Source organism: Haemorhous mexicanus, chromosome 2 (assembly GCF_027477595.1).
Source record: "Haemorhous mexicanus isolate bHaeMex1 chromosome 2, bHaeMex1.pri, whole genome shotgun sequence".
NCBI lineage: Eukaryota > Metazoa > Chordata > Aves > Passeriformes > Fringillidae > Haemorhous > Haemorhous mexicanus.
The window spans coordinates 26,025,380-26,051,684 of NC_082342.1; the positions used below are offsets into that span (position 1 = coordinate 26,025,380).

General features: G+C 40.6%; 2 protein-coding genes across 6 annotated transcripts in view; one reads left to right on the top strand and one right to left on the bottom strand.

Annotated features, from left to right (window-relative positions):
• NME7 (NME/NM23 family member 7) overlaps positions 1 to 16,995 on the bottom strand; it is an 89,718-nt gene extending 72,723 nt beyond the window's left edge. Inside the window, exon 1 of the mRNA XM_059837962.1 lies at positions 16,880 to 16,995. Coding sequence (XP_059693945.1) covers positions 16,880 to 16,882 — 3 coding nt within the window. The 5' untranslated portion in view covers positions 16,883 to 16,995. The remainder of the gene's footprint in view (positions 1 to 16,879) is intronic.
• Positions 16,973 to 25,864, top strand: BLZF1 (basic leucine zipper nuclear factor 1). 5 transcript variants are annotated; one of them, XM_059837959.1, is made up of 8 exons: positions 17,025 to 17,092; positions 18,199 to 18,254; positions 18,597 to 18,653; positions 19,966 to 20,405; positions 21,034 to 21,233; positions 22,774 to 22,902; positions 23,504 to 23,723; positions 24,473 to 25,864. In XM_059837959.1, exons 3-8 carry the CDS (start codon positions 18,635 to 18,637, stop codon positions 24,656 to 24,658), a joined length of 1,194 nt encoding a protein of 397 aa, XP_059693942.1. In that variant the 5' UTR covers positions 17,025 to 17,092; positions 18,199 to 18,254; positions 18,597 to 18,634; the 3' UTR covers positions 24,659 to 25,864. The 5 variants fall into 5 exon arrangements, with proteins under 5 accessions (XP_059693943.1, XP_059693940.1, XP_059693942.1 ...); XM_059837960.1 differs by lacking the exon at positions 18,199 to 18,254 and having other exon boundaries at positions 16,973 to 17,049; XM_059837957.1 differs by lacking the exon at positions 18,199 to 18,254 and having other exon boundaries at positions 17,007 to 17,092.
• The last annotated feature ends 441 nt before the right edge of the window (positions 25,865 to 26,305 follow it).

The following is a 26,305-nucleotide window of genomic DNA, read 5'->3' on the forward strand; positions in this document are numbered from 1 at the left end:
CAGCACGTGGATGTGCAATTCTCATTCCTCTTAGAGGCACATATTTGTTAGTTATTGATGCAATATCAGTTCTTTGATATCTAGAATAGTTAGATGGCGCTCTAAATATTTAACTCCCACATCTCCTCTGACTGCTACTCCTAAGGGCAAGCACAGTCTTATCACAGACTTCCACACTTTACACATATCTGTACTCTTCTTATACACTTTAAACATTGAGGAACCACTGGGAGTTTAACTTAAAGCCACGTGGGTCTCTTCAGTACTTCAGATTTTAGAAAAGGGCAGCATTTCAGTTTTTACAAAGACCACTTAATAAGCAAGAAGACAGAGAGTTCCTGTAAGCTTCCGTGACTATTCTTAAACACCAGCAGGAAAAGAATGATAATTTTCCAGCATCTTCAGTTTATCACTGACTTGGGACTAAGCGCTTCTGCAGGTTGAAGTCCTAACAGAAGCAGCAGCAGGAAAGAATGAGATAATGAAGAACAAATTCAAAATTTTACAACGTGATAAATACTAGTACCTCTTGGCAAATGCCCCTCTCTCCTGTCAGCTCTTATGGTACTCCCTACACTGCAAACGAAGTATGACTGTACTGCAGTCATACTTTTGCCATGGAGGCAGCACAGTGCCCCGTAAAGGATGTAGTTTCCATTTCTCTCTGTAGAAGGCGGTGCAGCACTGGAAACCATATTAGCATCAGCTACTCCAACTTCTGTATTATTTGTACAGCACACACTGCAGCCCTTGACAAGAATTAAGCTCATCTTTTACGTGCGGCATCCAGCATGAAAACTCCCTAGGGACTTAGCCTGATTTCCGGCCCTTGCTTGAGCTGGATGTGTTTGCGTCATTACTGCCACTGCCATCATTCTGGAGAAATGCAGATCAGAACAAACTCTGTCTTATGGCAAAACTCACTTCTGATTTTTCTGTATAGGCAATAAGGAGTAATAAGGGTTGGCAGACTGATTTCAACTTTGATCTCACACTCATACTACTGGACAACAAGACATTTGTTCAATTGATTTGGCTGACCATCATCTTATCAAGAATGGATTTCACAGAGAAGCAGTTCTCTGCCAAAGAGCTTGTCTAAAAAGAAAAACAGTCCGGTTTCACAGAACCATAGAATGGTCTAGTCGTATTTGAGATTGAGACAATACAAAGCAACACACTACATTTTTAGAAGGCTTCAAACCTGTTTTTATCATAGCATGTATGCTTTTTATACATTCTTACAAAACTCATAAGTTTACACTTTACTCATTGTCACAAAAGACAATCAAAGTGCTTATTTGAATTGGCAGTTGCAGGTTTCTCTTATTTATCCTTTTTTCTTTCTCAGTTTCTATGTCAATGACCGTGGTAGAAAATTCTTTCAGGAGTAAACATGGATCCTCTTATTAAACTTGTCTCTGGCTCACAGAAGTCACAAAACCTCTTCCACATGGTCTGGCTTGGAAGGGACCTAAAAAATCACCCAGTTCAAACCCCCCTGCCATGGCAGGGGCACCTTTCATTACACCAGATTTCTCAAAGCCCCATCCAACCTTGAACACTTCCAGAGATGGGGCATTTCTCAAGTACTACCTCCAGAAAATGACTACTGATGGATGAATTAGAATAGATGAACCATCTTTAATCAGTGCCTCTTCATAACATGAAGACATATAATTGCATTACTACATGCTACTTTTTCATGTTATATAATTGCTTTCAACTGTATTTTCCAGGTAGCAGTTGCCACAGAAGCTACCAATTTTCATTTAAGTAAAACTTCCAAAATTTGTAAATTACTTGTCTCAGGGAAGTAATGTATTTATGTGAACAACCAAAAAAAACACCATTAGATGTTTTTATTTAATCACCAGTATCAATCATCAGCACCTTCATGTTTACAGTGAGAAATTGCATTGTGTGCCTTGTGTGGTGAGGAATTACCTCTTTTTTTTTCTTTTAACACAACTTTGGATTTAAGAACCTGATTTTCATTAAGAAACTGAAATTCATTTTATAAGATTTTATTCAATGTCTGAGCTGTTCATATTTCTTATTCAGCAAGCCCTGCTGGCCACTGAATAGCAGAAATCACTATTCTAAATTATCTTCTTTTGGCATTGTAAGTAAAAGCAAAGTAATAAATGCTACTTAGACTCGAGAAAAACTGCAGAGCTAATCCCAAAAATACACAGAAAATGCTATCAGTAAGCAGGACAGCTTGAATCCATTACTGTTACACATCCAGAAAAAATGAAGACCTAGTATTTTTCTAAAATGACCAAAACAAAGCATCTATAGCTTCTCCTGAGCCATAACTATAATTTTCTCTGCTGTATGGGCATAGAATTACTACAATAAATACTTACACATGTAGAGAACAGTATCAGAAAAAAGTTCAAAGCTTATGGGAAACGTTCTAACTAGAAACACTATATTTGTGAACATGTCAATTGTTTCAGAGGCAGACACTGCAAAGTGAAGAAATTCAACACTGAATGCAAATTGAAGACCCTGGCAAGCAAGTACCTAAAAGACAGCAGGGCTCTGATCTTACTATTGCAGATTCATGCAAGTAGTCTTAAAACAGATAAAAGACAATATGGAATACAGTCATGATATGGTGAGCTTATTCTGGCAAGCCCCTGCCAGACATTGCTGTGAAACTGCCACTCAAAGACATCAAAAATGCCAATCAATTTCAAAATGTAAGTTCTTAGAAGTGAGTCCATATTAAGTTTTTACATGAGAACAGAAACTTCTATTTATTTAAAGAAGTAGGATTTTGAAGGCAAAAACCAAACATAAAAAACTGTCTGCTTCCCATCACGTACTGTGAGGATTTCAATAAATGTTTAAGCCTTCACAGGCCTGAAATTCTAATTTCTGAATACTTATTTTCAATCAGTACACCACTCAGTCAACAGAACTGGTATGGCAAACAACTTTCCTACATACCCCTTCACTAGTGTGTCCTGACTGCAAACTGGGAAGGAGTCTCAAGGATTAGGAAGTACTGTGAGAGGCAAGCTAAGTTTCATTGTTAGCTTCTGTCCATCCTCCTAACAAAGGAAACTCAGAGAAAATAACTCTCCAAAGAAGAGTGATTAGAGAACAGTGGTGAGACCTGTCGGGGGTAACACGTTCAAAGCACCACACTGCTTCAGACTGAGAATGAGTCCTAAAAGGGGAATATTTTACAGCTCTTTACCAGAGAGCACCTCATTCACCCAGGAAATGGGACAGGCATCTTAATCACCACTGAAATCACATTCCTTTGAACAGCTCAAGTAATAATAAATCAAGTGAATCTATAAGTACATTATAACTCAGAAAATTCTTGCTTCGAAGAATTAATTTCCATTCATTTCTGTACCATTGCCTCATTAAAATCACACATAGCCTCTGCTCTCATGACTATGCAATTAAACAAGTAATACCTAATAGGGGAGAAATATATTTTCACCAATGCTCGCATTAATGGAAAAATTGCTACCACTAAAAAGTCCAGCAGTGATTATACACTTTACATTTACATACTGATACTTCCAGAACAGCGGTCTTGAGCTCGGGATTTACATCTCCTTTCCATGGTAAACTCTAGAACTGAGATCAGCAATGTCAAGAGTTCAACTACTGTGATGATGGAAAGAAAAAGTTTTTTCCTCTTCCTTATGTAAGTTGCCCAGAACAACATTTAAATGCATGTCAGTTTTGCTACCTTTTGCTTTTTGTTTATATTGGCATGTGTGAATATGCAATAGGATGGCTCTATGGACATGAGAAACATTTATCGAAGTACAGCTGAAATAAAAATCTTAAATTTTGTACTTACTTCTGAAAGTGTTGGGGGAAGCAGTCATTCTTAGCCAGCATGGGACTAAGTTCTAGGACCAATCCATGAAAGAACTGTGCCCCCATAAAACTTTACAAAGGGGAAGGATGTGTTTGGAACCAAATGCCAAGGACATTCAAAACCAAAAAGCAAAATTCTTAACAAGATGGACAGGACACAATATCTTGTCCTGTAAAACTTCTAGACTTCCAAAAGGCTTCTGTCCACAGGAAAACAAAAGGCGGTCTTCCAAAGCTTTTCATGAGAAGCAACAGTGGTAAAAGAGCAGTTCAAGGACTAAGGAACTCCCATGGAAAGGTGGAGAAACTTTACCCCTCTGGTTTGATCTATGAAGAACATAGACCTGGATTTGGTTTTCCAAATGCTTCACCTAACAGCCACACTACTGTACTATTGTGGGGTGACTAGTTCTCTCCTCCTCCTCCACTGATTTTGACTAGAAATTTTATACTAGAGTTTATCTTACAATGGAGAACACAGGGAATCGGGAGCTGATTTTTTTTTTCCAGCTCAAGAGAACCTCACATGAAACAGTACCAAAATATTTCTCAAAATTAGAAAGCCCTGAGGTATCTAGAAATCGCACCTTTACATGCTATTAGCAATCTGGTTTCTATGAGGTTATACAGGCTGTCAGGGACTTCAGCATTCATTACATTATCAGACACAGGCTCAGGGCCCTTTGCTCACATATTACAGCTTTAGGAGTCATGAAGAGTATTGCTACATTTTAAGTGTGCAGCTATGTTGTCTGCTGCTCCTTCGATTTTTCTCAGTGACTCAGTGACTTTGAAATCACACCAAAGGGAAAAAGAATCAAAGGATTTGAATCATCTCCTAATGAAGCAATAAAAAGACTGCACAAACCTCAATAAAAGCTTAATCTGATCCATCCTGATATTATTCTATATTGATATTGTGTTCTATATTTTGTAAAACTCTGCTGTCACAGGGAAAACCTCCAGTAAAGCACAGACCAAGGTGTTTCTATGAAAATCACTGGGAACATCACAGGATGGACCAGCAGACAGGAACTATTCTCACACCAAATGGGTATTTCTCCTAATACACCAAAAACGCTTTCTGGAAAGGTTGCTCTGAAGCTGCCTAAAATTCTTAAAATAAACAATTTTAAGGGAACATTTTTTCACAACCTGCTCCCCCTTCAAACCAGGTAGGTGGAACTCTTAAAAAAAGCAAGAGTATTTTAATAAAAAAAAATTGGTTTCAAAGCATAAGAATACTAGTTATTATAAAACATTTCGTGTGAAGATATCATTAAGCTCGTTGACTCCAACATCCGGTTGTCTGCTTATGCATGAACATGTACATACCTTATGTTTTTAGGAAGAAACAAGATTTTTTTTTTTAAATCACAAAAGCATTAGAGCTTGGCAACCAAAAAAAAAAAAAAAAGCTGAAATGGCCAGTGAAGGGGTATCTTTATCTTTCCTCTTTATGGTTTCTACAAAAACCCCACCAAATATCATCATTTGTGCTGGTGCATTCCTTAAACAGATGTTGGCCTTCACAGGGGTAAAGTGCAGGACCAGACCAGCTACTTTCACCAAGAACATTATTATCAGAATTAGGCCCAGGAACTGTTGTTATAAACATATAATCAACTTCCAAAGTCCAGAAGCTATTGCCATAAATGTATGATCAACCTCTAGCAGGTGTCTAAGTCCTGTTACGAATTATTTTAAACTGTTCTCAAAGCCCATAAATCTCCAACCACTGCTCTCCCAGACCAATCCCCATCAGATTTAATGCTACTTCCAAGTCCTGAGGAGGACTTCAGCACAAATGAAAAGCAGTGACTGACAAACTCCTGCTCTGAGGAGCAAGAACCAAGAATTTCAGCCAGAAGCAGCCATTGAGTGTTATACTCCCCCAACAGGCCAGTGACAGAAGCACCATCACAGGGGCACATGCTTTCTGCAGAGCCCCAGAAATACTCTGATTGCTTCAAATGGTTGACTTGATAGCTTTCCTGCTCTCCCATTTCAACATCTGGCAAGTCCTGCTTTATTTTCAGCTGAATGCTTTTAGGTGCAGGCCCCACATGACTCCAAACTTCCCACATGGCACCAAGTGGTTGCAGATTCAGACTACCAGACCAAAAAAATGTAACTTTAATTAAAAGACAGTCTTAATCAGTTAAAAGACAGTCTTTACCAGTGTGTTAGGAGTGCTACTCTTTGATGGAAGGACAATCCTCTGCAGACATAAAACTGAAAAGTAAAATTCAGTAACATTTAAAACAATTGAAATTTCTAAAAAAATCTCTTTATAAGTCAAGTACTTATGCAAACATGAGAAATAATGAGACCTTGTTCTCTATATTCATGTTTCTCATCCCTGACTGTTGTGACCAGAGCCTCTCTTCAACTCAGGTGTTTAATAAAGGCCCATACCCACCTGGATTCTCTGATGTCTAACTATAGTTGAGCTCACAGTGATGTCTAACATTCTGCCTGGCAGAAAGTGCTTTAATTTTCAGCATTGTAGTGCACATTAAATACAAAAATTAATTCTCATCAGTGCATGCTTATTAAGCTATGTTATTCAAGCTATCTTCTGCCTTCACAGTTTATGTAATACAGGATATTTTCCAGGCAAAACTTAAATCCACAACACTGTGTAGACAGAGCACTCAATTAACTCTGTCTCTTAAAACTTATTTGCCTCCTCCTCTTCTATTCCTGTTTCTGACACACAAGTCGGAATAATTTTTAGAACTCCAATTTTGCAGCCCCCTCACTCCTGTTGCACCTCCCACTACTTTCTCAACAGGCTCTTCTTTAGTGAAAAAGTGAAATCAAAAGATCACTTTTCAAAACGAAAAACATCTGGCAAGTGCAATTTCCATGACAATGTCTTGACTACAGACAATTCTCAACCTAAGCCTTTTACTCAAAAGCACACTGATGAATTTTGTAAACGTATCTCTTTTTATCCTCTCCTTGTAGAAAGCAAAGCCTACCTAGTGAAAATTTCACACAAACTCTAGACTACTTCAATTTAAGCAAATATTAGATAACCTGTAAACATTCTTAATCATAATTGAAATCTATTGAGTCAAACACTCTACTGCATTTATGTTTATGCCCCTCCAACTGGTGCTATATCCTTTGGATCCACAGACATCCAATATTACTGGTCCCCAGGCTTCTCAGGTACCTTTTGGACTGGATCTGTTCATATGGCTGTTGCTGCTTGCCATCTGTTGCCAAGCAGCATGGAAATACTTCTGTCCCCATAGCACTAATCAAGGGAATCTTCCTCTTCAGCTGGGATCTCAGTTCAGTAAATCATACCCTTATGCTCAGGGGCTGTAATAAACACAGCTCTAGAAGGTTGAAGGCCCTCAAATTTTCTTCTCAGATTTAGGAATCTGCAATTCAATGCCACATCAGCAAAACTATCTGGCTGTTCTGTTGATTTACTAAGCAAGAAATCTGCTTTTACTACTAAATTATGTAAATTATGTAAGCTTCCTATGAAGCACGTAGGCATCATTAGTATAATCTAACCTTCCCCCTTGCCCCCCCCAGGCTCTCATATAAAATAATCAAGAATTTAAATTCTCAATCAATAACTTCAATCCTCTGCAATTGCATGTCATACTTAAGTACTTAGTTACAGGATTCATGTTATTTTTCTAATTATGGAAAACAATTTCTCTAAAACACATGAAGGATGCCATACTGCTCCTCACTGCTCTGTCCAGACAGGTTTAGCTTTAGAAGACCAGCAACATCTTATCTTTAGCAGAACATGTGGCCATTTATTACATGTTTATAAAGTTGCAGATGATAGGATCATATGTTACTGTGCTCCTAATTACATGACCACAGGTAATTCCTCTCAGAGCAGTCAGTAGTGCTCAGCACGTGCCTGTCTGCCTCCACTAACTCCAGCAGAACCTGACAGTGATTTAAGCAAAAGCAGAGCTGTTCCCTGACTCAGAGCACGATCTGCAACACAGGTCATCCCACAGATGATTATATATCTGAGCACAAAGTTTAGGTGCTTTGCACTTAATCAGACAGTAGTGACAGAACTAAGTGGTCAGCTGCTGAACTCTGTGTCTCCACCTTCCCACCACGAGATTAATGCCTCCACGTGATGCCAGGAAGAGAAAAACTGAGCCACCTGTGCACGCCCCATTACAAGATCCATCCAATATTGTATTTAGAGGAAAAACATTTCTGAAAGGCTCAAAATTTGGCCTAACATTAAAGCTGATGTCAATACTCAAAGATAGTTTCCTTTTACAGAAAACCATTCCTCTGGCAAACCTCTAGCTTTCAATTTCCAGTATTCTGAGAACTAAAGCTTTCCAAAGGAACTGATTTTTTGTTTGTTTGTTTTTAGTGTTCTTATTAGGATTCTGAAGCACTTTTCAGATTTTCTTCCCACACATTCTTAATCAGGTATTCCATTAAATTTTCAACCTCTTGTAGAATCAATCTGGAAATCTTCACACAGAATGGTTAAAGTTGGAGAAAGTTACAAGCAGCTGGGAAGTAGAGCTTTGAAAGGAAACACCTACAAATCCTAAACTAAAGCTGTTAACAGCACTTCAAAGCACTATAATGCCTACAGCATCTTCAGATTATCTCAGCTCATAATAATCTTCTGAAAAGCTTTTGTAAGAAGAACTAGTTGGTTGCCTTGGAATCACAGCTAAGGGAGAGCGGGTCCTTCAGCCAGCCAATACCATGAACAATTAGCACCCAGGAGTCTGTGCGAGTGCTCTGAAGACAACACATGCTGCATCCACCTAGAACAGTCAGAGCTTGTCATGATCTAGTAACAATTTATGGTCTGAAGCTGACAACTCTGCTGACACGTTTCTCATTCACTACTGTGGGCAGTAACAGCTAGTATTTTGTCTGCACCACTGCTTAACCAACGCTGGATTTACTTTATCTAGGATTGTGTCAAATTCTAAGGTAGTTGGACTAAGTCCAGATTTCTGCCCACAGATGTCATGGTCGTAATTTATTCTGAAGTCAGACTAATGACAAGTTACATGCAAACAGAAGTTCTCATTATAAAATCTGTTCAGCAATTTCCCACTAGTGAAGTAAGAAATCAAAATCTTCTATGGGTGACCGTAATCATATTCCCAAACTCTGCCAATCCTGACAGACTTTTACAGGTTCACTTTATGAAGATTTGTTCTACAATTTACAGATTATTTCTCTCCCAAAGCATAGGACTTTTGTTATCAGATTTGCACTACTGAATTATGTTATTCCTCTGAGATGCAAATATCTCTCCTGAATGAAGACAGTGACTGATATTCCAATCCCATACATTGTTGAATAAGATTGCTTAGTTCCACCTACTCAACTGTCCCCTGCATTTGAGCAATTGATGTTCAGGACCTTTTGAAAAAGGAGGCTATTTTTCCCACTTTTGTAAAATGGGAATAATCATCACCCTCACTCCTTTCATGGAAAGATACCAAGATTTAATAGCTAAAATATTTGTACTATTTAGGCATCATAAATCCCCATTCATTTTGACAAATCAGAGCAGAGGCAGGTTAGTCAGTTCATCCTGATTTCCTGCTTCCACAGACGCTTCACTGGAGCACAGGAACCAGGCACTTGTGGAAGAAGTCAGAAAGGGAAAATGCTGCCCAGCCCACTGCCTCTGCAGCTGCCTCCAGGAAATACTGCTAGTCCAGAATGTCAGGAGCTGCAAGGATTGGATCCAGACCACCATTCTTCTACTCCATCCTAGTGATTTGGGAGTCTTCAGACTTAAAAGATCACAGTTCTAAGAGTGTTTTGTAAAAGGGACAGGGCGAGGACAGCATTGCTCCTATGTAACTAGAAAACACACGGCATGATACTGTCCCTACAGTAGGAGAAAGAAAACAAGGAAAGGCTAAAAATAAGAGGAGTACTAAATTTAGTGAGGGATCACACTTAAATGTGCAAGAACAGGTACACAGGCTCAAGCATGCCTACCCACCTCTCTCCACTTCCCATGTGTAGCCCTCTCTTATATGTAGCTCTCCTTTCAAGTGTGTTAGAGTATTCTGCAGGAAAATTGAGATTTTTTGAAAAAGATAATTAAGGTAGTTACAATCACTGAAGGATCCCATGCAAACAAAGATCATGCAGCAGGCTCTCAGGAACACATCTCGGGCGAGAACCACTTCTTTCCAAAGACATGAGCGCCCTCTGGTGCCCAAGAACAGGTTGAGCACCTTATTTAAACCTCAAGCATTCACTTCTGAAAGGATCAGGGAGAAGCCATTGCTATCTCTTCCTAGTACACCTAGAGCTTCAAAACTAGTAACCTCGTAAGAGGAGGTAGAAATGACCAAATGAAAAAGCACATATCACAACAGCCAGGGTGATGAAGTCCTTTCACACAGGAAAACTGAGACATGTGCAGGCGGCCTTCCTCAATGCCTGGCGTTCCTCAAGGCCCAGCCTCCCAATACCAATCCACAGCCTCCCAAAAATCTCAATACCACAGTTTTTAAGTGAGTATCAGAGCTGCCCACTCCAGGACAACTCATAAAGGCACCTCACAGAATTTATCTCATAACTAATAGGCACAGAATGTGAGAAGAAAAAAAAAACAAAACCAAAAAAACTTCTACCTCTTGTACGTACTCATCTGATCTGATACACTCATTATAGATGAAAATACTTGCTAAGCTGTCATTCTTAGTATTAAACTGTGACAGCAAGTTCCAAAGCCCTGCCACACATAATTTACGCCTCTTATGCTGTTTTTTCTTTCCATTTTCCTGACTGGGAGAGAACTACGGGGTTCCAGCCATATAACACTACTGAGTGACCTCGGTGGGTTGCTCAGGCACCAGGGGCTCTGTTTTCCATCTGTATAAGCACGCAAGGGAACACAAAATAGTTTGGATGCATTAGGCAAAGCACAGTGCTCACTGTCAGGAAATAGTACTTTTAGTGATTATTTCTCACAGCTACGATCATAGTTAAAAGTCAAGCCCTCTTCAGACTTAGAGCAATAGGTGTTCCCTACAACCATTGTTTCTCACCAGCCACTCCATGACTAACAGAATATCCCACCCAGATATACTAGATCACCACAGGATTCTAGAAACTGACACTAAAATGGTCAACTGAATAGCTTAAACTACTTTTTGGAGGATCACTACTGCTTTGGCTTAATTATCAAACAGAAAAACCTAAAAGGTTCCATTTTTAGTGCTTAGCCACTGGCCACCAAGGCATTCAGGGTCTGGAGAACAGGACACGTGAGGAGGTTGGGAGAGCTGACCCTACTCAGATTAGAGAAGGCTGAGGGTGACTTTACTGCTGTCTGCAATGGCCTAAGTGAAATACACCAAAAGATAGATCTAGACTTTTTCTGAAGGTGACCAGTGAGAGCAAAAAAAAAGCAAAGGACGCACATGGAAACACAGAACATTCCAGTCATACACTAGAAAAACAAAGAATTACCAAAAGGGTGGTCAAGCATTGGCATAGGACGCACAGAAGTAGTGTCCATCTTGGGAGATGTTCAGGACTTGCCAGGACACAGCCTGGGACAGCCTGGTCTGGTTAGACCTGTTTTGAACAGGTTCGAGGTCCCTTCCAACCTAAATGATGATTCTATGGTTGTAATTATAGATTGGTGTCTCTTTGCCCAAAGGTAATGCTCATCCTTCCAAGCTGCTCCAGATTTGACACAGACCAGCTGGGTCCTGTACTAAGAACAATTTAGATGTACTTTCAAAAAGTGCTGAGCTCTGATGGTTAATGGTAAATTTTACCCACATCAAATCTGCCTGGAACATCTCTCTAAATAACGACTGCCTCTGTCGTCAAATTCTATTATTTTTTACTGCTAACTGAAAGTTTGTAACTTTTCTTTATTCCTGGCACTGGTTCACTGAGTAATTCCTGAACTTCTTGAGTTTCTAGGAATATATATATTTTTAAAAAATACCCAACATACCATTAGGACTGACATGTCAGTTATTAAGATCTGGGTTGTACCCACAACCCAAAGGATCTGGACAGACAACTCTAGGGGACAAAGGACGATCAGTATCAAAGTTATCATCAGACAATGTCAGGTAACTTTGACTATCACAATGTCACCTGCTTGAGCCACCCCATCAGAAGAGCCATCAATTAATCTAAAATTACATTTGGAAAGATGATAATTTCTGCAAGCCAAAGTCAAGACTTGGCTACAGTAGGAGGCAATTTATCTCATGGATTGTAAACCTGTCAACTTTGAATTTGCAGAGTGGTATTTTATAACACACATAATGTCATAAAGATGTCAACATCAAACCCAAAATGAGCTCTTGGAACAAAGGAACATTATGGGGGTTTTCAAACAGTTTTCACTTGCCTGACAGAGTGCCAAAGAATCTGTTATTTTATCAGCTACATCTTATGCAATGCACACAGCCTACCTGCTGAAGAAGCAAATTTCCACTGTTCGTAATCACCATTCAAGACAAAACCATGACACACTACTGACGCTCACAGAAAGACTCACTATGCAATAAGAAGTTAGAGGCTAGCTGATAACATTCTGCTTATTTTCTCCTCGTGCTGCATACAAAATTCTTTTCCCTGTGATGAAATACTGCAAATTAGAGTTGGCCATTAAGTAAAGAGAATTGTCATTGTGGTTGGCTCTGTCTTGCAAATTTTCAACTGACAGGATCAGGTCACTGTGCAGCTGAGGAAAATTCAATGTAATCACCAGCTGTCACTCGAGTGAAACTGAGTCTTGTTTGAAGACCAAAGAAGCAAAATTTCTTAAGCATTAGGAGAGTGTCTTTTGCAGAGATATTGATATTGCACATTTTCCTGGAAGAGTTTAAAATGCTTTTTTTTTTTCTTTTTTAATGGCAGCTGTTTTGCAACAGGAAGTAAGCAATCTGAAAATTACAAAAAGTAATTTTATAAACTTGCACTTGTTCAGGAAAGTCTATTAGCAGGAAAGAGTTTAGTCTGTTTACATGAGTAGTTCTGAATGACAGATCTTGATCAAAATTATTCAATTTTACCAGATCATCCAGTTGAGATCACTGGGTCCCAAGAGCAACTCCTGTAAACCAACACAGCCCCATGAGCTGTTCTGCCTTTATAAAGTCTTCAGCTGAAAATCTGAACACGCCATGAAAACCCAGGCCTCACTATTGTCAAGTTCTAGAAATTCCTGATTCATTTTCTAAGACCCATTTCTAAAAAAAGAAGTATTTTCCAGTGATGAATCAAAGCACTTTAAAAAAATTTCTCATTTTTCTTCCCTGTTTTGTCTAAAGAGTGATGATTTCCATGTTGATGTTCTCCAAGCTGTGGGTTTTACTAATGAACTGATGATAATAATAATTACAGTAGACATGTAACACACAAGGTGTCAAATTTTCTGTTGAAGTGAACTGAACTGCTAAACCCTTGATACATATAAGACTTTTGTCAGAATTACAAGACTGCAGGCTCTGGAAACCAAGAGAGCAAATTTCATATATATTTTCCCTTAACTCTGCAAAAAGAACTAAGGTAGTTGGACACTTAAATTCCACTAACTGTGTCCTTCTACATCCGTAAGGTCAAAATCAGAAATTAGACAAGTCACCTGGCTTTTATGTGCCTTGATGTCTTTATGCACAAGAAGGAAATAATTTGTCTGTCCTGTTGTTCAAAGAGTCTCTGTAATGTAGAATGCAGCTGTCAGAATGCAGCGGTAACAATAACTGTTTCAAAGGGTGGAAGAAAAGGAAATCCTCTAAACTGCACCTAGGCACAGTTTCCACTGCAATCAGGCTCCATATCTGTGAACAGAGCCTGTTGTTCTCTGGAAAATGCTGCACTTCCACATCTGAAACACTTTAAAGTGTCAGAGTGCACCAAACTCATGAATCAAAAGAAACGAACGTTGTTAAGATCATGGACAAATACATCTCTGCATGTGATTACATGAAAGGTACCGTTACAGAATAGTGGAGCACTCCAGCAGCCAAGAGGTAGAGCACATCTCGGGTGGAGAAAAGCAGGTTTCCCTCTGGGAATTTACTGCTCCCTGTCCACAGCAGCCAGGTCTCACACAATTAGAAACCAGGCACCAGAACTGATCTGAAATGCTGCCATTTGATGACAAGGAAAGCGGCTCTCCACTGATTAGCAGGCTGCAAAGCCAAAGTGCTGTTTGACAAATAACTGCAGGATATTTCAGAGCCATTTGTCACTTTACCTCAGCCTCTGCCACAACAGCAATATGCCTGCCCTGCACTGTGTTTACAATGCACACAACCACTTCCAGAGCATTGCTTGCACATGAGTGGAGTAGAGGGTGTGACACAAATACATTCCAAACTGATTCCACTAAAAGCTATTACCTTTTTCTTTCTGCGGCCATGAAATGATTTGTAACAGTTTTTTTCTGAGTAGGTATATATGTTAAAACTTACTGAAGTTACACGATTAAGTGGAAGCAACATAGTACTAAAGGTTGGTCAAGGTTTCTAACCCCAAATCCATTACTTCCAGAATCTAATTAAAATGCTGAGGCTAGAGTCCAGCTTGTAGATCAGTATTAGAATCCACCAGAAGACATCTTTTATATTCTGATTTTGTTCCCGAGAAAAGATGTTCTGAACAGGTTTAATTTGGGTCAGGTGTATAAAGTCATGGCATCCAACAGTCACGTAACTCAGCCCTTTCCCAGGATCCTGAGCCATATGTAACTGAGCAACACTCATTCCCAAACATCCGTTCTCCCATCACCTTCCAGCTGCCAAATAATTCTTAATGCATTTTAGGAAACTGCCACAATGAAGGGTATATGAGTGGAAAAAACAGTGGGTTTTTAAGTATGAAAGAAACAAGCAGGACTCTGTAACACTTCAAAGGCCAGAGAAGAAAGGTCCCAGGGCACAGGAGAAGGGCAAGAGAGGCAGTGTTTGGGAAGATAATGGAACGAGTTATTAGCTGGTTATTGAGCCTCTAAGACAACAACAACATAATAAAAATTTGCCACAAACAAATCTTTTTCTGACACAGTGAGCAAAGGAGAAGCCACAGTTGTGACAAACAGATAACTGATAAGGCTTTTAATCCGACACCTAAGAATTTGACAAGCTGAGTAAGGCATTGTGGCCTTACAGTTACATCTATCATATGAAGATGTAATTAGGAATACTTCCCTTGCCAACTGGGAGTCAGAGGGTGTTCCACAATGATCTGCCATGTGCCTGCTTTATTCTGGATTTTTCTTACTACTCTGAAAATGAAACTGAGAAAGCACACTTCCAGAATCTGGGCTGACAACAAAGGTGTGGGAAAGATTGCAAGCATCTTAGAAGTAGAAATCAGCATGATAATATGAAAATTCTATAGAAACAAATGCAAAGTATTACAATAAAAAAATCAAAGATGAGAAGAGAGGAAATCTGATATATTTGAGGTTGCAGTGAGAGTGCAAAACAGTTCAGGGAAAAAAAATATGGTAACTTTGACAATATGAAGATCTAAGACACAAGAAACAAATATTTTGCTCTGTTTAGCAGCAGTGTAACACAATGCAGCTGGGAAGAAACCTGCAGGTTGAACACCACATTTAGAGAAAATTGCAGGCAGAGTAGAAGATGATTGAATTTTAAAACCACAGTTACCAGAAGAAAAATATTAAGAGAACAAAATTTGTTTACTGAAGAAAACTGTGAAATGAGGAAAGGGCAAAATTAAAATCTTCAAGTACTTCTACAAATAAAGGACAAAATGGAATATCTTTAACCCACAAAGAACAGAACAAATAATCGCTGGTACCATTTCCAGCACAGAATATAATAGGAAAAAAACCAGTGATCTATAAAAATCCTCATGCAATGAAATTATGTCAACAGATCACATAGTTCCTATCACTGAAGGCTTTTCAAAAGAAATTAAACAAATATGCCATGAAACATTTTGTTAGAGGCTGCTGTAAGATTTCAAACTGTTTTAATGAAGTTAAGTTGGTGTCACCTCAGAAATAAAAGGTTAGAAACATGTCAAACTCAGTGACAATCAATGTAAACAAAGGAAATGCTTTCCCTAAGGTACAACTCACAAAGCAGGACTTCTGCCAACGTGAATAAATTCAACGTGGGAATTGAAATTTACAGTTTTACCTGGATTTAACAGAACATTTGTAACCCCTGTACCTGAAAACAAATAGTGACATTTCTATTTAAGTGGCAAATAGTGATCTTGAGTTTATGCTCCAAAAGCAAGGTGCCAAATAAGCTGCTGGAGGGGCTGGGGAAAAATCATGGTGTTGAGGACAGGTGTGTAAGGGTCGACTCACCCACAGGTGTATCTGCCTGGCTACTGCATGTGTCTTGCATATGAGTTTGAGTACAAAACACAACTCAAAACTGCTTTTTTTAATCGGCTCTGTAACATTGGGGTTTGCACACCATCTTGGGCAAAGGGGACCCAGCTGAGTTTCATTATAATCACAGAATATGCTGTGATGGAAGGGAACCACAAGGACTGTCGAGTCAAACTCCAGGCCCTGCACATGGCAGCCTCAAGAGTCATACCCTGTATCTTACCAATTCCCCGGGGAGCCTGTTCCAGGGCCCAACCACCCTCCCTGAGATTAAAATGCAAACTGGGTTTTTTCTTATTACTGCCCCTGCAATGACATCCTGTCGTCTGTCCTGCATTACTACACAGCAGATCCAGTCAAGAATAAAGACTGTAGCACCTGAAACGTATTGTCTCCTCCAAATGCACCACTGCCTTCCCGCCCGGTCTCCCGAGCTCCTGGCCCAGCCTATTCCCAACTCAGGGCGGCTCCGGGGTGGCAGGAGCAGCCGCAGCTTCCCAACAGCTGAGCACCAACGAGCCCGAACGGCCCCATCAAACACCCCTCGGCTACGTCCCGCGGGCCCCACAGCCAAGGGCCAGGCGGAGCCGGGCGCGTCCCTCCCGTGGCCCGCAGGGGCTCTGCCCGCGGAGCCGCCGCTGTCCCCGGCCCCGTGTCCCCGCTCACCATGGCGATGACGGTGATGAGGATGATGACGGCCGCGATGGCGATGCCCAGCCCGCCCCGCCCCTGCCCCGGCAACCGAAGCGCCACCCCGCGCCCGGGCCCACGATTGGGCGGGAGCGGACACGACACGCGGAGCGCCCCGCCCGCCGCCGGACGCGGAAGCCGCCGAGGTGACAACTGTGGGGGCTGTCGCGATATCGCTGTTGCGGGCCGGTCTGTCGGGGCCGGGGCAGGGGGCCCGGGGGGTCGGGACTGGGTGGGTGGTGGCTGTGCGAGGCCCTGGATCCTGCAGGGCTCGGCGTCCTGAGAGGTGCGGTGGGTAATGATGCAAGCAGTGAGGGAGAGTGAGGAGGAAGGGGACGCGTTGGGAGGCGTACGGTGCTCCCGCACGTAACTGGCCGAGATTGTAGCGTGAGCTCCGAAGGAGCAGGATTACCGTCAGGTCGTGTCTGATAGAGCAGATAAGTCCAAATGCTCCTAGTCAGTCTTTCGTTGAGTATTCTTCCCTCTTCCTGAGCAGCTATGCTTTCATCCTCCTCGTTCTCATCAAGTAAATAGAGATACTCAGTCAAAAGGAAGGAACAGCAGTGGTGATTAGCAGCTAATGCTAATAAGGAAACACATAACTCCAGTTGTAGAAGCAACAGATGGTGAGACATCTCTGTATCTATAGTTTAAGAAAGCTCAAGGATGAAAAGGTGTTTCTCTTGTCTTCTGTTAATCACAAAAGATAAACCTGCCTGACACAAAACAAATCTTTAGTCTAGAAACTGGAAAGTAGCAGTGTGCTCACTGCTGCCTTTTTCTTTTTAGGGCAGAGAGCTACTGCAATGGAAGCCAAAAAGCTGTAGTTAAACCATTTCAGTTAGTGTTACAGGGAAAGGAAGCAGGGGCCCTGGGGATCTCCCTTGAATAATGGGGAGAACTCAGGGGAAAAAAAGCCAGTCAAACAAGATAGGAGTATACTGATCTCAAAGGAACTTAGTTAGACCCTAGAAAAGAGGAATGAGTGACTTGAGAGTGGATGGCTCTGTGGATGAATGTGGCAATGGTCAATACCTTTGGTGGATAAGGGAGAAAATGGAGAGGATGGTGGTTTGGGCGAAACTGGGGGTCAGCTTTTGTTGTTAGTTAAACTAGCCATGTGCACCCACTCAGGGCACTGACTCCTTTGACTGAGAATTGGCCCTATCAAAAAGGTTGTTTCAGCAAGCAGGACTGAAGGAATTGTGCAGCTGCCGTTGCTTCCTCTTCACCTCTTCATCTGCTTGAAGCACAGTGTGGGATTTCCTTTTCTTGTGGTTCTGTGATTATTTTAGGTTATCTTGGCACGGTCATGCAGTTGTACTGTGGGAATGTTACAGGCTTTGAAAGGGTAAGATGGGGGCTCACTGAAAAAAGGAGGGAGGGAGACCAGAAAAAAAAAAAGGAATGGAAACTGGAACAAGATGTGGAGCAATGCAAAGGAGTTGAAGTGCAGCTCTTGGTGGAAAAAAGACATAAGTGCTGAAAGACTCACAACCTTCTCTTAACTCTGTGGGCTTTGGTGTAGTTTTTATAATTTTGTGTTTTCCCCGTTTGTTTTGGTGTGGGTTTTTTTCACTGTGTTACTGAACTGGAGTTTTGAGGTTTTACTAGAAAACAGGAAAATCTAATGCTGCGGTTACCTTGCTAAAGATTTTTTTTTTTTTTGCCCCCCTCCTTATTTCTTCCTCAGACTTACCTAGTTAGGAAGAGCTGACTGCTAAAGAGAAAATGACAGCTCTAGAAAAAGGTAGGTTGTTCATATGACATCTAAACAGACTGGATTAAAAAGTACTTTTAACTGAATTCTAAACATCAGAGTTACACTGTATACCAGGCTCCATCATTTAAACTTACTCCTTTTATGTAGCAATGAGGAAGTAGTTCTGTGACTTCATTATTGCAGTGAAAACCAGAGCTGCCTGGATGCAACAGCAATTGAATGTAGTTTTTCTAATCCAGCTTGATTGAAAAATAAGATTGTCATTGGTACTGTGATCTGTCTGTACACTTGTCTGACAGCCTCCTCTGGTATTTAGAACCTGTTGGTACTGATTCAGCAAACTTGAAAGTAAGGCAATTAATGGTGTTATTACAGCATTTTTGAAATCCATTAATATTTGGATAGAAGACACAAGCTCACATTACTGCCTGCAGTATGTGTAGCCATGCCCTCAGAAATTTTGTATCTCTCACCCATTGTGAGGAAACTGTACTACAATAATAATTCATTCAGCTGAAAACTTACTGGACTTAAATAAAATTAATTTCAGTAAATGTCGTGTATATTGGGGACTATAGAGCAGAATGCAGCATTCTGGAAATGCTAGAGTCTGTAGTTCAGAAGTGGAGCAGAACTGGGTTGTTGGGTTTTCTTAAACCTTCACTTGGGCAACTAAAATCTGTTAGTACTTAAAAGTCTGCAAAACTTCTTAAGATGTTAGTAGCTGTCTGGGTAATAGCTGATTTTTATTTTCTTCTTACTTTTAAATGAAACTGCTCTGATTCTGCCAGCTCCCGAAACGTGATTTTGGTTTCAGTCCATAAGTAATGTTGTCAAGATTTTTTTTTTCCAGGAAAGTTCTTTTTTGTGTCTGCATTTAATCTTGTATGGCAGCAGGGAATTAAAATTAATGCAATTCAGATCAATGTTTGTGTCTTATACTGCTGTTGTTAATGAGCAGTGCATATTTGAGTAAGGGCTTACTGTGAGGGTGGTGAGACACTGGAACAAGCTCCCAGGGAAGTTGTGGACGCCCCATCCCTGGAAGTGTTCAAGAACAGGTTGGATGGGGCCCTGAGCAACCTGGTCTAGTGGAAGGTGTCCCTGCTCACAGCAGGGGTGTTGTAACAAGGTGATCGTGAAGGTCCCTTCCAGTCCAAACCATTCTGTGATTTTCTGACTTGTGCTTGATAATCACTGTTGCAATGGACTATCTGACACATGCAGTGTACAATTAAAATCTCTAACTTTGAAGTGCAGAAATTAAGGGAAGACTTACAATGACACTATAACCAAGTGAAAGGTGGTAAACTTTTCCCCCACAATTTCTAAATTTCAGTTGATGATGCCTCAGCACCCATTCGAGGACCTGGAGATGGCATGGAAACAGAGCAAACAGCTGGAGCAGTGGAAGTAATCACTGGAGCCAGCACTGCAAGCCATCACATCCACCACAGCCCCCATAAAAAGACAGCTTCTTCCCTGAGTCCTGGAGTTCTGCAGCTGGGGAAAATACATGCAGATAAATCAGTGGAGATTGAAGCTATTAGAATATTAGTCCCCAAAGCAGCCATCACCCATATTGTTCCAACTAAAAATGCTAAGGTAGCTAAATCTGTGGGACATAAAGGAGACACGTTCCATCAGTCAGATGGAGCCACAGATCCCAAGAAAGAACAGATAGAGCTGAAAAATGCAATTGAAAAGCTAAAGAATTCAGAAAAGCGGTTGTTACAAGATAAAGAAGGTCTCTCTAATCAGCTACGTATACAGACTGAGGTAAGAAGTTAAAGGTGTTTTCTCTCCCACAGCTGAACTGTTTTGATTTGTAGAAGCAGTTTGTGAATGTGAGGAAAGAGAACTGCTATGACACTCTAGCCTTGAAACAAATAAGTTCCCTTTTGAACTTGCCAGCTAAGATATAGAGTAGAAGTACATTGAAGTATTCCAGTGCTGCTTCTCTGACAACAGATGAAAGAATCAAAGACTTAGCTAGGAGAAACACACTAGGTAGCTGCAGGGAAATTAATCTTTCATGAGGATAGACTTTGCTCCTTAATCACTAAGTGAAAAATGTTATGCCAACTGTAGAAGGGTTGACTATAATTTCTTACTTCATACACCTGTGGATGTCTTGTCTAACCCTTTGTTATCTTACTGATTCAGGAGTTGAATACTTCTGAAACTTCGTTTCCTGCAGTAGGCTTTCATACTTCTTCTTTGACTGTTAGAATTTAAACAAGAATGTGTTGGACGTACATTAGACTCAATGTTTATGCTTGCCTGGATACATCCCATTCTGGAAAGAGAAAGACAATTTACTATTAGCAATTTACAATAAGTTGCACTGCATTCTTAAGAGTGTTTATTCTCTATTGATGGTTACAAGAGTCTGGTCTAATTCTAGGTCAATCGGGAGTTGAAGAAATTACTTGTTGCTTCTGTTGGGGATGATCTGCAGTATCACTTTGAACGGATGGCTCGTGAGAAGAATCAGCTCATCCTAGAAAACGAAGTCCTGGGCCGGAATATGGCTCAGTTGTCTGAGCAGTTGGAGCGCATGTCTATACAATGTGATGTGTGGAGAAGCAAGTTCCTAGCAAGCAGGTATTCCCTCTCATGGAGCTGTCCTAACAGCATTCTCCTTCAGTCTTTCATCACATACACTCATTGCAGTGTGCTTTCATATGCAGAGAACAGCCACAAGAGCCATAGTGATACCTACTGTGAAATCTGAGAATACAGGAAAGGTATAAAGAAAGTAAACTACTTGTAAATCTGAATAGTCCTGCTTTTCAGAGGTAATACAGTGAGTCCTAACCCTCCCTAAAATCTCAACTACAACTCTTGTCAAGAAAGCAAGAGAAGCTCTTAATTTTGATAAAACTGCATGCAGTTTAGGGTATAAGTGTCTTCTAAGGCAGCTGACTTTTCTTACAGGTAGTTACCTGATTTTCACCCCCACCCCCCCCAGTATGATACAGTCATCAATTTGAGAAGAAGGTGGTGTGTTTAGGAGCTCTGCTTAAAGTGAGTCAGGGATCTACTAGAGAGGAAAGAGTAGGGGGACTTCTTTATTAAACACTGGTTCTGTTACTGCTCAGGACCTGACTGTTACTTCTTTAACCATAAAAGCAGGTCTGAAAGTCAAAATCTCATTTGACAATGACTTTAAACTTGCTTATTTGTCTTACCAGATCTGTAAATAGTGTTCTGGGATTTTTAATTTTCTACTATACTCTGATATTACTGACTGAATTATGATGCTTAATGCATATCATAAAAGACCTTACTGCTTGAAGGAAATGGCAATAGAATATAGTCTCCTCCCTTAAATTTGCTGGAGAAGTTTCAGCATATGGGGTGAATGGTAACTTGTGTAACATTTGGGGTGTAATGGTACTTGTAAGTCCTAACAGGAGTTACTAGGCAAACTTGAGTGGTTTTTAACATTATGAGGCGCTCTGAGATCAGAGTTGTGAGTCTCAGCAGTATGGTTAAAGTAACTCTCTTCAATATTGTAACATTCTGGTTCATTTTTATCTCAAATTTCCAACTGGTGGTTGTTTAAATGTCATTCTGGTTTTTGCATTTGGAATGCCACAGACATTTGAAATGCCTGCTGGAGGGGTAGTGCCAAGCCTCATGGCGTAGCAAAATGTGACAATAGCTGTCTCATTTGTAGCTCTTAAACACTCGTATCTGGCATCTGGTGATTGCCCCTGAGTAAGGCAAAGAGGTAAATGAATGCAGTGCATAGCCATAGCTTCCATTTTTAAAGAGTGAACAGACGTGATTACAACATACTTGTGAGGATTGTTAGTAGAAGAAAAATGTATTTAGCTTTTTCTTTCAAAGGATCCTTGTCAATGTGCACTTTCCCAAGGTGTTTGGAAATGTGTGTTGTTAGATTTGTATTAAGTGACCTAAGATTGTTTAGACTCCGTCAAAATATAATCTTGCACTGGTGTTGGCTGTAGTTGAACAGAAATTATTCTTAATTAGGTTGATATAGGCTCTGCATGGGGGAGGGGACAGATAACAGCAGACAGTTTGAGCAGACAAATTATGGTCTGTAGTAGAAAAAAGTGTTCAAAAGTGTTTCAAGCAGTTCACTTGCACTTCTGACTGGAGATTTCCTTTGCAGGGTGATGGCTGATGAGCTGACCAATACCAGAGCAATTCTTCAGCGCCAAACCAGGGATGCACAAAGTGCAATCCAGGACTTGCTGAATGAACGGGATCAGTTCCGTCAAGAGATGATTGATACACACAAGTATGATTTTTCTAATCCAGACTGCCTCTGTGCAAACTTCATTTTTGTCAGTTTATTTTAGGCGAGAGGAAAATCAAATAACTTTTCCCTCTTCCAGTGATATTGAACAAAAATCAATGATGCTGATGTATAGTATGGTCACTTTTCAGTCTTACAGCTGAAAGAGCAAATGTAATAGAATACTTGCTTCATTCCCTAGAGGTCTGAGGTCTTAAGGGTAGTAAACTATGGAACTGACATCACTCATATCCTCAGGCTTTCTTTCTTTAATTACTTACTGACTTGACTTCAAGTCTTCTCTGTTTCCTTGCAAAATATCAAATAAGTGATTCTTCTACCTACATGGACTTTACAGTACTTGTTCTGCCAGATGTCAGAGTGTTCCCAGGATTAAAGTCCTGTGTTGGTGAGGCCTTGCCTTGGAGAATAGCCCATTTGTCTCCTTGTTCTTAAACACTTCTTTTAGTCCATTTCTTTGGTTTAAGATTTAGCTTGTGCAGTAAGCATTGGGAAGAGATGATTCGTCTGAAGTATGCTGGGTGCTGATTATACAATATAGAATACAAACCCCACTAACAGTGCTTCTTTTCTTTCTGCACAGGCTGCTGAAGGAGCTCATAGTCTCTCTTCAGTGGGGGAGACAACAGACATACTATCCCAGTGCCCAGCCTTACACTACAACAGAGCTAGCAGCTGTGAATTGTAAGCTAGCCAAAGCTGTAAGCTCACATCTTCTAGGAAATGTTGGCACTAACAGTCCAAAAAAGACTTCAACAGCTGTGGAGTTCTGCAATACCCCTGCTGAAAAAATGGCTGAAATGGTAAGAATTCTTGATGCATGTTAATCTTTGTAGCAGACACGGGGCCAGCTACAGCCCCATGGAGAACAAAGGTTTAGAGATAAGGAAATGCCAAGTCATAGGAATTGAACCAGAAGTCTTCACTCCGGTCCTCCAGGCCTATTTATCTCTCTGTGACCCCATAGGCTAGTTTCCCTAACCCTTACAGTTGGTCAGTTCCCAAGCCCCCCTAACCCTATAAAAGGGGCTGCTTTGGCCCATTCTGTGAGAAAGAGCTGCCGTCGGACCCTTCGTGAATCCCTCAAATAAACCATCGTGGAACAGCCCAGGCCTCTTCTTATCTCTCTCCAGTCTGCTCTTCTGAAAGCCATGATCAGCCAGAGCCCCTTGGCAAGCTAAGAGCTGAAACTATAAAAGAGCTGAAAATCACTAAGAGCTGACAATCACTAAGCTTGCTAAGGGTTAGCTACGGCTGTGCGGCAGTTCGGGCTCGGGCTCCCAGCCCCCGAAGGGCTGAGATATCCGGCCTTAATACTGCTTGCCTGGGGCGCTCTGACCCTACGGGGAATCACCTATCCGGCTAAGAAGCAAGCCCCTGTGGCTTTTTTACAAGTCTTTGTATTAAGGTTCTGGGTAAACAGATGTTTCATTTTCAAGTTGGAAAAAAGATGACAAATGGCTTTTGAACAGAAATACTTCCTAGCTCTTAGAGAAGGAAAAAGCACATTAAATTGTATAAAAGAATTTTCAGTGTCAATTTTTCCATTTAGATGCTACATGTGCTGGATCCAGCTGCACATCCAGAAACATCAACAGAAGTTTCTTTTTCTGAGACTTCTCCATCTTCTTTCCTTTCCACAAAGAAAAGTGTTGGAAGATTTCACCCATATACAAGATATGAAGACGTCACCTTCAATTGTTGCAATCACTGTCAAGGAGAGCTGATAGCCCTTTAAAAGCCCAGCCAAGGCAGCTGCACGTGCATTCTTTCTGAAGAATTACACTAGTTGATGTTCAGCAGGCTTCCCTTTCTCATTTTTCCATAATGGGTGGGTTTGGCATTGGAAATTACACAGTTTCTTCTTCTCTACCTCTTGAAGTTAGGGATTGACAGGATTTCCATAGTCTCTGGGATACTTCTACCACTTCTCAATGGGGAAAGCTACTTATTTTCTTATACAAAGGCAAGACAAAAAACATTTTGCTGGTCCCGTTTATAGAGCATAGAGATGCTCTTGACTATTTAACATTTATAGTCTTATTAGCAAATCTTAATGAATTTCCCTTTAGAGGGAGACAAAAGTAACCGTACCAAAGCAAATGAAGTGCTGATCAGTTATGTGTAAATTTAAAAATAAAGTAATGGTAAATGGTTTTTCATTTTAGCCAAGGTGATGAACTGCCCTCAAGTCTATGTTCTGCCTTTTAAATTTAGTTATAAAACGGAGTATGTGCAGTGATTCTTCATAACTGTAAGTTCAGAAAGCAAGAGTATATGCAATGTCAGCCCTCCTGTCAAGGAGATAAAGCTTGAATGAACTCTAGCTATAATATATAAGTAGTAACTGCTTTCAGGTGCGTTCTAGAAAACTCTGTGGGGTGAGGTTTTTCTTATGTTGCCATAGAGGTGAAATAATGCCTTTTTCATTGTTTCAGCTTCTAGAGTGAAGCTGCTGCATAGCTGATCCTAAGCAAAGGCACACTGACGTATTTCCTCTAGTACACAGCATCGAATCCTGGCCTAGCATAAGGACTCAGTCCTTGCCCAAGGTCTTCCTGAGTATTATGGGAAGGTGAAGACAAGCACTAAGTTTGCATAGGTACTATTAAAAAAAAGTATTTTTTTACTTGTATGACTTTATAATCTTGACGTAGATTTGAAGTTCTTGACATAGGTTTGAAGAGAACTTTTAGGAGACAATCTGCTAAAATCCAAAGAAGCCTATTTAAGTTTCTTAGTTTGATCCCCAAATTTACCATATAAAGCTGTCTAGTTTAGGGAAAAGGTTTCTGAAATGGTTGCTTTTACCTTTGAGTTTTCCTTTGAATCTCATACCCATGGTCAGAATATGTAAGCTGTACGTTCTTGCTGTTGCTGCTTCTGATTTGGTTTAGATGAAGAAAGCGACAATAAACTTCCTTTGCTTGCTTTCAAGCTATAATTCTGGATTTAATTAAGTCACATTTCTGACCCTGTTTTCTCTGTAGCATAAACGGAACTATATGACACTGAACTGTAAAACCCTTCATTTTGCTGGTGTGAGGCAATGAACTTAGAGAAGCACCTCTTTTGTAGTTTTTTACAATTAGGGAGATGGTGTGCGTGAACCTTTGCAAATATACCTCCTAGATTTGCTTGCTAGACACAGGAAGCTCTTTGTGCTTTTTGTGTCCAGGGAAAGGTACTGGGAAGAGGAAGGCAGCTATTACGTGTCCCATTAGCGTGTGAAATTTTCATTTTGGGTCCATGCTTGCTCTCTATGCCAGCAAAAACTGCAACAGAGCAGCCTCCAGTCCAACACCAATGCTCAATATGCCTGTAACTAGCCCCAAAAATAACCAAGAAAAATACTACCAGCAAATCAGCTTTGCATTTACTGCAC

Bases quoted from the DNA above. Each gene is read 5' to 3' on its own strand.
- BLZF1 (XM_059837960.1), top strand. The intron at 20,406-21,033 runs GTAAGAAGTTAA...GTCTAATTCTAG, and splicing joins AGCTACGTATACAGACTGAG to GTCAATCGGGAGTTGAAGAA. The intron at 22,903-23,503 runs GTATGATTTTTC...CTTTCTGCACAG, and splicing joins GAGATGATTGATACACACAA to GCTGCTGAAGGAGCTCATAG.